This window comes from Sebastes umbrosus, chromosome 5 (assembly GCF_015220745.1).
Source record: "Sebastes umbrosus isolate fSebUmb1 chromosome 5, fSebUmb1.pri, whole genome shotgun sequence".
NCBI classification, from domain to species: domain Eukaryota; kingdom Metazoa; phylum Chordata; class Actinopteri; order Perciformes; family Sebastidae; genus Sebastes; species Sebastes umbrosus.
The window spans coordinates 6933765-6945854 of record NC_051273.1 but is presented as its reverse complement, the minus strand read 5'-3'; the positions used below and the strand labels follow the sequence as shown (position 1 = coordinate 6945854).

Below are 12090 nucleotides of genomic sequence, written 5' to 3'. Positions count from 1 at the left end.
ATTTGATCTAGTCCACACGTATGCAAGCTTTTTTGTAACCTGCGTTTTTCCTCTTTCGTTCTCAAAAAAAAAAAAAATCCTGTCCACACAAGCACGGTTTAAAAAAGAAAAAAACTCCCTCCGAATGAAAATGCAAAAACACAATTGTGTCATTGCTGCGTCGTATCTTTGGGGTACAACACTAGTGCAGTAAAATCTGGTCTGCACTTGCCAAAATTGAGCCACTAGCAACACACGACCGCAGCTCCAGTTACACTGCGCATGTGTTAAACCCCATAGCTCAACACCCGTGTCCCAGCCTCTTTCAATAAGCCTTGGTTGTGGGACTAATTCATGCATCACTCTGTTGGGATGCTTCTATGGTCACCATGAGCGTGAAGCTCACTAATCCACAGAAACTCAGTGAGATTTATTTGAGAATCACATTGCTTTACATAAGAGCGTAAAGGGAATAACATGATTCTTTTTGATTGGGACACCACTGTGCTCTTGTGCCTGGACTGCTTCACTGTAGCCTCATTCTGGTGGGATTTTAGTTGGTGGAAATCAAAGCCACGCAACTGAAAAATGGATCCATTATTAAGGTGACCTGTAGAAAGGTCTTTAATAATGTTCCCATCTCTCCTCTCAGTACAGACTTTGTATTCTCTCTCTGCAGTGGTGAATAGACCATAAAAAGTCCTTGTTGTGAGTCTGCACAATATCTGAGGGGATTTAAATGAACTCTTTCTCAAAAAGTAAAGATCAGCAAGCCGTTCTGTTTTGAGGCTGTAGAGTATACAGTGTTGTTTTCTATGTTCTTAAAAACAGCTCTGTGTGCATAGCAACACAACAACGCCCAGTGGGTTTTTATTATTGCCTGCTTCTCTGTTTAATGATGCCAATGTTGCCCTCACATCACTTTGAGTAATGGGGTTTTTCTCTCGAGGTGAAGAACAGTAAACACGCAGAGGGAAACTTTTTTTCTTATCCCCATGTGTCCCTCCCTCGCTTGCCTCTGCCTCTTCTCTAATTTTATCTCTCCTCCCCTCCTCCTCTGTCCTTTACGTCCACCCTTTTCATTCCCGGTCATTCCTCACAAATCTGTTCTGTGCCAAGTTAGATTAAAAGCCAAGATATAAATCAATATAAGGGTTACTGTATCTGTGTTCCTGTTGCAGTGTGAAAAAGAAAGAGGGAGTATAATGAGTGAAATAGGACACTTTCAGCATGAAAGGATTGTGGACAGCTTGGGGTGGGTAAAAATTTGTCAACAATCTGACAAATCATGTTAACTATATCATGATATACTGTATATCAATGTCATTCAGATTATCACCATTTAAAATTACAGAAATCAAGTGCATCTCTTCAGGAAGCATCCATATGGCCCATTCCTCCTCCTCCGAAACACAGCAGGCAAAATAAAAACCAGCAGAGGTGATTTTCTCAGACCGGCCCACACAGCAAATTAGTCTAGATCCATCAATGATGACAGGCCGCTGCTACCTGCTCCTGATGTTATTGACACCTCTCTGCTGTAGGACCGTTCGGTCTGCTCGACCTGCCCAGTCAGCAGAAAAAGTTTTCTATGAGTCAGCGAAATTCACAGCAGCACCGAGAGAGCGGTCAGTCGGCTGGCTGGATGGCTCGGTGATATACTGTCTGATGCAGGGCTGGAATGTTTTCAGCTTTACTTTTGACAGCTGCCTGATATATGGCAGCTACCTTGTGTGGCGTACAGAGCTGGATCATATTTGTAATCTGTATTTTGATCTATTTGCAGCTTGAAATTGGTGTGATAGAAAGTAAATTTGAAATCATTTACCTGTGACAATTTTCGTCCGATAGAGACCCAGGTAAAAACATTAGACTAAAAACAAAAATCCTTTTTAGGTTTGTAGGGTAGTGTTGTCAAAAATATCGAAGTATTGATATAGAGCGATACTAAATCTTTGAAATGGTTTCAATACTCATTTTCTACAGTATCGATACACAGGTACCAGACGCGCTTTCTGCTCTCTCTTCTCTCCGACAGCAACCCTCAATGTTGTGTCAATTTTTCCCCTCGGTATCAAAACTCATATTGAATATTGATATTTTTCAATGTATTGTATCAAAGTTAGAAGTTCCAGTATTGTGATCACACTAATGAAGGGAGATGCCTGAATACAGTCAGAGATTAGTCACATATTGCTAATGAAATGTGTTTAAAACCAGCAAAGTAGTGAAAATCTCAAAACTAAATGCAATGTTTTTATGTTTCTATATTCATTGCACACCTGCAACATTTCTGTTAGTTCATCATGCTGTAAGATACAAATTATGTTTTTGAATATATGTATAAACGAACACCTGAATGATATTTTATTGAATTATTTTTATTCTGACACAGCTGGGTGCTGGTAGGGTGCAGGACATGTCCGATTGTAGATTTATTTCTGCAGGAAATAAGAGACTTAAGAGAGCAAACCGGAAGAAGCTGAATGCAAAACACAATGTTAACTTCCAAAAATGCTCTTGTCTTATGCAGAAATGAAAATGTCTACTTGGCAGTTAGATCTGAACTTTAGATACAGCAGTCATCTTAAACAACTTAGATACCGTATGAGGAGCAGTCCATAATGGCTGTGCTGTGAATGTGGCTTTTCATTCTTCATACTAGTTATAGACAGTTGCTACCTTTACATGAATATGACAGTCTAGTAGTTGATAATGAACAGAAGTCCCTAATTTGTCGTTCGCATCTAAGGGTCAAGCACGTCAGGCTGGTCTCCTGCACCGCTCGTAGTTATACCATTTGCCTATGTGCAAACCAGTGAAGCATAATTCCAGCTTTGTCTTTTCTCTTTTCAGTTTTGCTCTGTTCTGCTCAGTACCTTAGTTTCATATGACTGAAGGGCCGTATTACAGAGCAGGAATGTCCTCAGACACTGGATCCAGTCTCAGACAGACTGTAAGGGCAGATCTGACAAATAGCCAGAACTAAAGGCACCGCTCTAGATATTGCCAGAGAATGAAACACTGTATTACAAAGCCTGAGCCAAGCAGTTCACTTTCCTGGTCACACATATGTTAAAATTGGAAGATAAAAAAATCCACAAAGCAAAAAATAGAAGGAGAAGACACAACTTTCGTTTTTCACTGGGAATGGGAAGGGGTGGAAGAAGTACTCTGATCTTTTACTAAAGTAAAAGTAGCAAAACTACAATGAAGAAATACTTACAAGTACTGCATTCAAAATTTGACTTAAAGGAACAGTGTGCAACATTTAGGGGGATCTATTGGCAGAAATGAAATATAATATTAATAAGTATGTTTTCTTTAGTGTGTAATCACCTGCAACTAAGAATCGTTATGTCTTTATCTTAAAATGAGCCGTTAAGATCTACATACGGAGCGGGTCCTCTTCATGCAGTCAGCCGCCATGTTTCTACAGTAGCCCTGAATGGAAAATCAAACATTGGCTCTAGAGAGGGCCACGTTTTCACGTTTTTGCATTGGCCACTGTAGCGCTCCAAGTTAAACACACAGGAGAGGCTTCAGTTGGTTGCAATCTGCAACTTCATTGCTAGATGCCGTCAAATCCTACACACTGCACCTTTAAGTAAAAGTACAAAAGTACTAGCATCAAAATATACTTAAAGTACCGAAAGTAAAAGTACTCAATCTTTTATGCAGAATGGCCCATTTCAAAATAATGTATGTTATATTATTGAATTACAATTATTGTTGTATTAATTTGTACTTTAATATTGCAGCTAGTAAAGGTGGGGCTTTTATTTGTTATATATTCTGCTAGTTAGCTTTTCGGAATCTGCAAAGTAACTAAAAGTATCAAATACATGAAGTGGAGTAAAAAGTATAATCATTTCCTGTAGTGAAGTAGAAGTATAAAGTAGCATAAAATGGAAATACTCTAAATACCTCAAAACTGTACTTAAATACAGTACTTCAGTACAGTACTACACTGGGAATGAGTGAGGGTTTAGATTAAGTACTTGTTGTAATACTGAGATGTAGTCTGCATCTTCACTATACTGCGGTGACCAAGCATCGGTTAGATTAACGAGTGTCACCTCCTTCTGTGCTAAAGTCAGCCGGTTTACTGGTGAACATACTGTCCTTCAAAATCAAATTGATAAACAGGTTGGGCAGGTATTCTTGAATATCCAATGTTTATTCCCTCAGGATGTTGCAGAAGAGACGTGCAACCTGTTTCCTAATTTGATTTTTAGATGCTTGTGCTCGTTTGACTTTGGTCTGCACCTCGCTTCGTGTGTGTTCTCAGAGTTAGAGAGTATATGCTGTCCTAATCTGTCAGGTAAAAGTCTTCCATAACAGTCTGATCTTATGTTACTCACAGCACACTTTTTACAGTGCTCTTTTTTCGTAGTTACATTAGTCTTTTTTCATTTTTACATGGCTGTTTATGCCTCAAATTCATTTATGATGTTTCTAAAAACATCAATCATATTTTTCAAGTTTGAAAATGAGAAACAAACCAACTACTGACAGCTCAGTGAGTAAAGCGTCATCCAGTCAGGGGTTCATGCTGATGTCTGAGTGAAAGAGACGGTTGTCAATGTGTTCATAGCACACTAAGTAAAGCATAAATTGTGGGCTGATGGTGCTTGGTATAGACCCGTCAAACCGAGCCAGTTTTACTCACCTAGAACCTGTTTTTCTGGTTAAAATGTTTGTAGCAGTCCAGTACATTTAGTTCATGAGGACACTTAAGCTGAGATCCCTTATTGCCTTCTGGTCCCTCACTCCCTCTGTCCTTTTGTGGTTGACCGCACAACTCAGACATTTAAGGCAAACATACAGATGAAGATATTCGTTGTAGTGAAGCAGGCCCTGCAGTTTAGAGTTTAGTTCAGCCCAGGAGGTTTCCTCACCGTCTGTAATTAGTTTCATATAAGCCTGAGGGCAAGTCTGAAGATGCGTCTAATTAGAATCAAGTGAGAGCAGTTAGAAAGGAAAAGGCATAAAACACACACGTAACACAATGATTGAGATGGAAAATTGGCTCAGATAGTATAGAATACAAAGCTTTTTTGATCAGTTATCTAAAATTCGGTGTGCCAAAGATACTGTAATTTTCAGATTGGCAGGACTTGTTCTGTTTTACTCGTCCCCTAGTAAAGCTTTGAAAAGTTTTGTCTTACTACAGGGAGCATGTTACATTTTATAACAGCAGTTCTGAACCTCTTAGACCTTGGGCCCTATTTAATCGATCTACATGCATGGTAGATGCAGAAATGGTGCATAACCTGGGTCCTAAGTAAGGCATAAAGGAGTTGTATTTACACTCTTAATTAATCATAGGTGTGTTTTGGGCATTATATGAATTTAACCAAATTGGTGCATAAAAATTCATCAGAATGCAGGAAATGAAGTGTTTCTGTTGTGAATCTGCGTATGTAGGCGCATCTTACAATTTGAATAATGTGCCCTTTAAATAGCAGGAAAATACTGAGCCAGACTTTGGATCAGGTTTTGGTTGGTCAATGGTGCAATCACTTTCTGCTGCCTCAAGATAACAATGCGCCTGACCACACCTCATTTTAAGACCAACACGCCCATTGGTGCACAGATTGTACATTGTACATTTGGAAGGAGGTTAAATAACGCTTACGTTAAATTTTGGCAAGGAAAAACTGACATGGCCATTTAAACAGGGGTCCCTTGACCTCTGACCTCAAGGTATGTGAATGAAAATGGGTTCTATGGGTACCCACGAGTCTCCCCTTCACAGACATGCCCACTTTATGATAATCACATGCAGTTTAGGGCAAGTCATAGTCAAGTCAGCACACTGACACACTGACAGCTGTTGTTGCCTGTTGGGCTGCAGTTTGCCATGTTATGATTTAAGCATATTTTTATCCTAAATACAGTACCTGTGAGGGTTTCTGAACTATATTAGTCATTGTTTTGTGATGTTAATTCATTTCAATAATAAATATATACATACATTTGAATAAAGCAAGCATATTTGTCCACTCCCATGTTGATAAGAGTATTAAATACTTGATAAATCTCCCTTTGAGGTACATTTTGAACAGATAAAAAAATGTGTGATTAATTTGCAGTTAATCGCAATTAACTATGAACAATCATCCAATTAATCATGATTAAATATTTTAATCGATTGACAGCCCTAATTTCAAGGTTTTAGTAAGTTAGAGTAGACTGTGTCTCCACAACACATGTAGGCCTGCAGTGCTTGAAGTGTGCTGAAAGAACTGACCCTTGGCTGAACCTAGCTGTTGACCCATGTTAATATGTTTTTTCCTGAAGACCTTTGCCAGGCCTTGGATTTGCAATTTTAAGCGTTTTGGAGCGGGAATGCTTGGACGTCAAATATACTGCAAATGTTATGCATTGAAACTTGTTTTGCTTTGAGATTTGAGAGTGAAGATCAAAACACCTGATTTTAAAGCTCATAAAGTTTAGTGGCCATGACCACCGTAATAATAAACAGTTTGAGGAAGGGTGGGAAAACCAGGGATCCTAACCTCTTAACAGAGCAATGTTGGCGTAAGATTTACTGAGATAAAATGATAATTTCCCTGCTGCTTACCATCCCCCTTAACAAATTTCAACAGATCCCCACAGCTCTCAGTGGTCTTGAGAAGTCTTCATGAGAAAGTTGTCCCTGTACAGATTTTACACCTCCCCGTACACCCCCCTCCACTCCTCTTCTCCTCTCCCATCATTCCCCTCATTGTCATGGTAATGGGCTCCATCGTGCGTGACCAAAACGGTCAACTTAATTGATGAAAAAGAGATCACCAAGATGGGAGTGGAGAGGGGGTTTGCATATATCAGACATGAGGGATTTTCATTCACTGAAGGCTTTAAGGAATACATTACGACACTTGAAGAACACTATCGGTGGGTTTGCGGCTCTCATGTATGTTTGGCATGACTCAACATCCACAAGTAGCAACTCACAGCTGTTTGCCCAATCAAGAACATGCACACTTAAACATGCACGAGCGTAGTTCTGTATGAGAGACTAGAGGAGAGGGACTTGTCAGTGTGGTCACACTCTGATAACTTCACTTTGTTGCACCTGCAAGTCTGAAGCATGTGTTCCCATACAATGAGCCAGACTCTAAAAGCTGATTGGACTTTTCGGTGTTCCTCAAGTCTACGACATGGGGCAATACATATATTTTTATGTGAGTCATAAATCTATAAACGGTATATTCATTGCTTTTAAAAGATAAGACTGGTGATATTCTATAGATGTCATTGTCAATGAATCCCAGAATGAAAGCACAACAGTGGGTTTGTCCGTCTCTCAAAACTTTCTGACTTTCCTTCCCGGTCTGTGGCACTCAGCCCCAATCCCATTGGGATTCATTCAAAACAAACAACACACAATCCTTCAAAGTTTTGTCAAGATCATACTCAGTAACTGAAAGTTGCATTTATTTTATTTGGTTCATTTATTTGTTCCCTGATGTCATGTGACAGCAGTGGCACCGTCAGCTACTGCCATGTACCACACAGTGAAGGACAAAGACACTAAGCGAGCATTGAATATTGTAGTTCTCAGCCAACACTTCCTAGAGTTGTGTGTATTTCTCTAACTCAACGTGTTTCTCTCTGAAATATGCTGTATTTTAGGGCTGGGTTACACTAGAAAAGAAGTGGTTCATACAACATGTTGACCATGCTGGAAATTAAAAGTGTTTATAGTTGTTCCAAATGGCCACACCAGAGCGCAGCTGGAAAGCTGGCCATTGTTGTGAGGGGGACGCAATATTGTTTAAATATGGGGATAATAACCACGCACAGTCTCTCCTGGAAGAACATTCATAGTGCTGCACTCGGTCATATACACGGAAAGTGACAGAAATAGTTGTGTGACAAATGAAAAAAAGAGATGGTGTGAAGTGGGTGTGAATGTTGGACCCCCAATCCGACGTTGGAGAGGTGTCGGGGGAGGGAATTTCCGAACGAAGCTTTTTGACCATCTGACAAACACTTCTGATGAAATATTCTGGCAACTTCAGGGGTGTCAGAACTGGCATATAATGGCTGTGGGATGTCGACAATTGGAAACCACTTTATATCAAGTTATGATAATGATGGAGTCTTTGTGAGCAGTTTTCCTGACAGTCATAAGTGAATATTAGAGCATTTGCAAAAAGGTAAATATAATATGCTGAACAGTTAAAATTCTGATGCAATATCGCTCAGAGCACAGACTGCTCATATTTGCTTTTTCAAATATTCAACAAGACTTCTTACTAACTCGTTATCAAATACTGTTTGCAAAACCATTTGAGCATTATAAAAATGTTTGATCTGTGGCCAAGCTTCATTTGAATACAGCCGACAGACTAGCCTGCTAGCAGTGGTGGACAGGTGCTGTGGAGAGGCAGGTGTGTGTCTGTGTGTGCTTTGAAGGCTTAGATGGCAGCTCACCTTTCTGTGGCGAGGGTAGAGTTTCAACAAAAGGCGTCTGCCAACTGCCCCTTTCCAATGAATAACATTAAGGGGAAGAAAATGAGATTGAACATAGATGAGATAGAAAACAACTGATATTGGGTGTGTCATGCTGTATTCAGTGTAATTGAGCTTAACAATAAATCAAACTTAAGTGACAGACGGCTCTATTTACGGATGAACTTGTCTCAACAAGGCTGCAACATTTATCATCATCTTAACATGACCATTTTTAAAAATGTCACACAATGACAGAACTGACATCGTATTTGTGTTATTAACATAATGGTATATAGAAGCATAAAGGGGTCAGTCCATGCAAATCATAACAAAAAGAAGAAAACAAGTTATCTCACTTATTGCTTGTGGTATCTTGCAGAGGTGCATATAGTTTTGTTTTTTTCTAATAAAGTTTGTGATATACATTAAGATGTATGAGATCAGATTTCTGCTACCACCCTGATACAATGATGATGATCAGCATTTGACTTGTGGTGCTCACAACACTGAAACATGACATTTGAAAAACTCAACTCCAGCATGTCTTCCCAGAAACGTTGTACAAATAATTCACAGGATAATTATACAACATCTTTCATTAAAAATGTACCATTTTTTTTTTTTGCATTTTGGGGGAACTGACCTTTTGACATTTGTCTCAGAAGATGCAAATATTACTGTAACAGTGTTATTTGCTATTTATTATTGAAAATATGCAGGGAGGCAGTTGTGTGCACAATGTGACATTTTCAAATTACTTGTTTTGTCTGACAGAAAACCAAAAGATGAAAGATATTCACATAGGAAAAGACGAGAAGAAAATCCTCACAATTCAGAATATGGATCCAGAGATATTTATTATTTATTATTTATTATTTAAATATTTTCTGTTTATCGACTGATCGATTAGTCAACTGATTTGATTGGTCGAATGTTTCGACCTGATCTTCAATGGGGCAGAAATATAGTTGTAACGTTGCCTTTTCTCTGTCTGGTATGCTCTCTCTTCTTACATTATGAGAACGAGCTCAGGCAAAGTGACCGTCTTAATCTGTCGTCAGCAGTGATGCTTCAGTGGCTGAGCTCGCTGGGTGTTTTCTATCAGGTCTTGTGTCATCAACCTGTCTGAGACATCTCACAAAACGACCGCGTCTATTCCTGACCGCTGGGAGTCTACAGTTCAGTGACTGTGTCTCTGCTTTGCATGCTCACTGTGCAGGTAGTCAAGTCAGTCAGTGTGTGTGTGTGTGGTTTTGGGTGACCCTTGGCATTCCTGTCATTCCCCTGGTACCTGGGAACTGGCCTGTTCTCCTTCAACAGAGTATTTTTAGGTCCTGAGAAGCAGCTGTCTGTGTCTCTGTCTGCACAGACGGCCCGGCTGTCTGTTGACTGAAAAATGTGGTGAGGCTCAAGACATGACACGATCTATTTGTAATAGTTCTGCCTCTGTCAGGCTCTTTTTGGGATTATGAAGACTTAAGTTAACACAGGTGTAGGTTTGTGTGATTGAAATAGTGATGGGTGTGAGGTGTTGCTGTAGTCTGTGTTAAATCTTTGTAGCTGCAGGGTAGGCAGCTTTCTCTGAACAACAACCCGGCGCTGTGGTTTTCTCACATTTTACTGAGTCATGTTGGCCTGTGCTCGACAAGTGTACAGCAAACAGCGAGGTTATTTCCAGTGTAGTGCAGCAGCATGTTATAGTGAAACGTCAGCAAAAACACATGATCTGTCAGTTTGGTCCCTCTAAAATTCATCACAGCCAGCCATTGAACCAAAAGCAACAAAATGCCAAATGCTTATGAGAGAAGAAAATAAATGGTCCTTTGGTTTTGTGATATTTACCGACATTTAAACTGTCACATTTTACATTTAGAGTGCCATGTTGAGCATCAGATACCCAAGGTTACCAAACGAGCACTGAATAAATATGACGGCTTACCCCAACCTCGAAAAGCTTCTTAAATGTGTAAATGTATAAGGTCTCGTATTGATGTCAGTGTTGATAAAAAATATCTATTTCCTGCAGTTTATTTATTATTTCCAACTCTAAACAGAATTCAAAGCTGGTTTCATATGAATGTTTGCAGTGCTGTAAGTGTTTGTTGAATGTGACTAATAATGAAATGTATCCTGTGAGCCACTGAAGAGTCTGACTGACTGTCTTTTACAGGAATATCAGTGGCAAAATGTAATAAGGCTTAAACTCAAAACAAATGTGATATTGTTGCACTGAAGCACCAACTGACGTCCCTCTCTAACTTTCTAATGTTGGTTTGATGTTCCTCGTTTGGGTGCTAACAGACGGTGTGTGTGTTTTGATTTCTACCTTGGCAGGGGGAGAAAAATGCCGGCTTTGACGTGCTCTACCACAACATGAAGCATGGCCAGCTGGCAACCAAGGAGCTAGCCGAGTTTGTCCGTGAGAGGTAAGGTTTGTGTGTATTTGTGAATATCTGTGTGGGAGGTGGCGCTAGTGAGAAATTCTACATTCTTGACTTGGAAGGAAACACGCGGCTGTGCCAAGGTTGGGTGAAATGCTCTGAGATGATAAATGAACTGTTTGGGATTTCATCTCTCGTTGTATCTATAAGAAGGTGTTTCAAAGTCCTGTCAGAGAAGACTTTAACAAGTCTTTCTTTGTTAAAACTGCCGGTCGTCCCTCTCCGCTCTGATCTCTGGTCCCCGTCCTCACTACTGTGCTACTTTTGATACACACACACAAGCCTGAAAAGGTGGCTTATCCCTCGCCGTCAGATGTATACATTATATCCACATTTGCAACTGCTGCGTTTAAATAATCGGAATTATTATTATTTATTTTTATTTTTTTATTTTCACCTTTATTTGACAGAGGGCAAATGTAGAAATGGGGGAGGGAGAGAGAGGCGTATGACCTGCAACAAAGGTCCCAAGGACGGGATCGAACCCGCGTCGTTGCGGATATATGTACGCTGTAACTACACGCTGTGCCGAGGCTTCAAAGCTTGTAGCAGGAAGTTTTCTATGAACTGCATATCAAGGTTGTATCATTTTAGACCGATGCCGCCCAAAGCCGAAACACAGTTGAGAAATTATTGTTCCTGAATAAAAACTAGTAAAGACCCCTCAACCTCATTTTCCCATAGCTACACCACTGAACGAACACTCATATTGCCCCCCCTGGCATCATTATGTTATGATACAATTATTGACTAAAGGATTCATTTAAATACATTTGATGCATTACTCACCAGACAATATTTTTTTATTATACAGCTATGTTATACAATCATGATATACTTTACAGATAATAGACACTATTGATATGAATGGATTAGCCTACATGGAAATAAAAAAAAATGTCATTGTTAACAGTCATTATTCCGAAGCCTTAACTGGTGCAAAATACAGTAGTATCCTATATCACAGATCACACGGTTGAGATCATCTGTAATATATCTGCTTGTTTTACACTCTTTGACCAACAGCTGGGTTTGTGTGCACATGAAGCCTCGGGAATGAACCCTTTTGCGAACCAATTTGCTGGAAAGCTTCATGAAGCTTCATCTTGCCATCGCTAGCTGTAACCACTCAGCTACCAAGACGCTCCAATCTGAATTATTTTAATCAAATTGAAAGGGGCCTTTTCTCTTGTAACGTTAA

General features: G+C 39.7%; 1 protein-coding gene across 1 annotated transcript in view; it reads left to right on the top strand.

Moving 5' to 3' along the window:
- Positions 1-12090, top strand: part of fcho1 (FCH and mu domain containing endocytic adaptor 1) — a 67240-nt gene that overhangs the window by 21861 nt on the left and 33289 nt on the right. The window contains exon 3 of the mRNA XM_037769092.1: positions 10783-10874. Coding sequence (XP_037625020.1) covers positions 10783-10874 — 92 coding nt within the window. The remainder of the gene's footprint in view (positions 1-10782; positions 10875-12090) is intronic.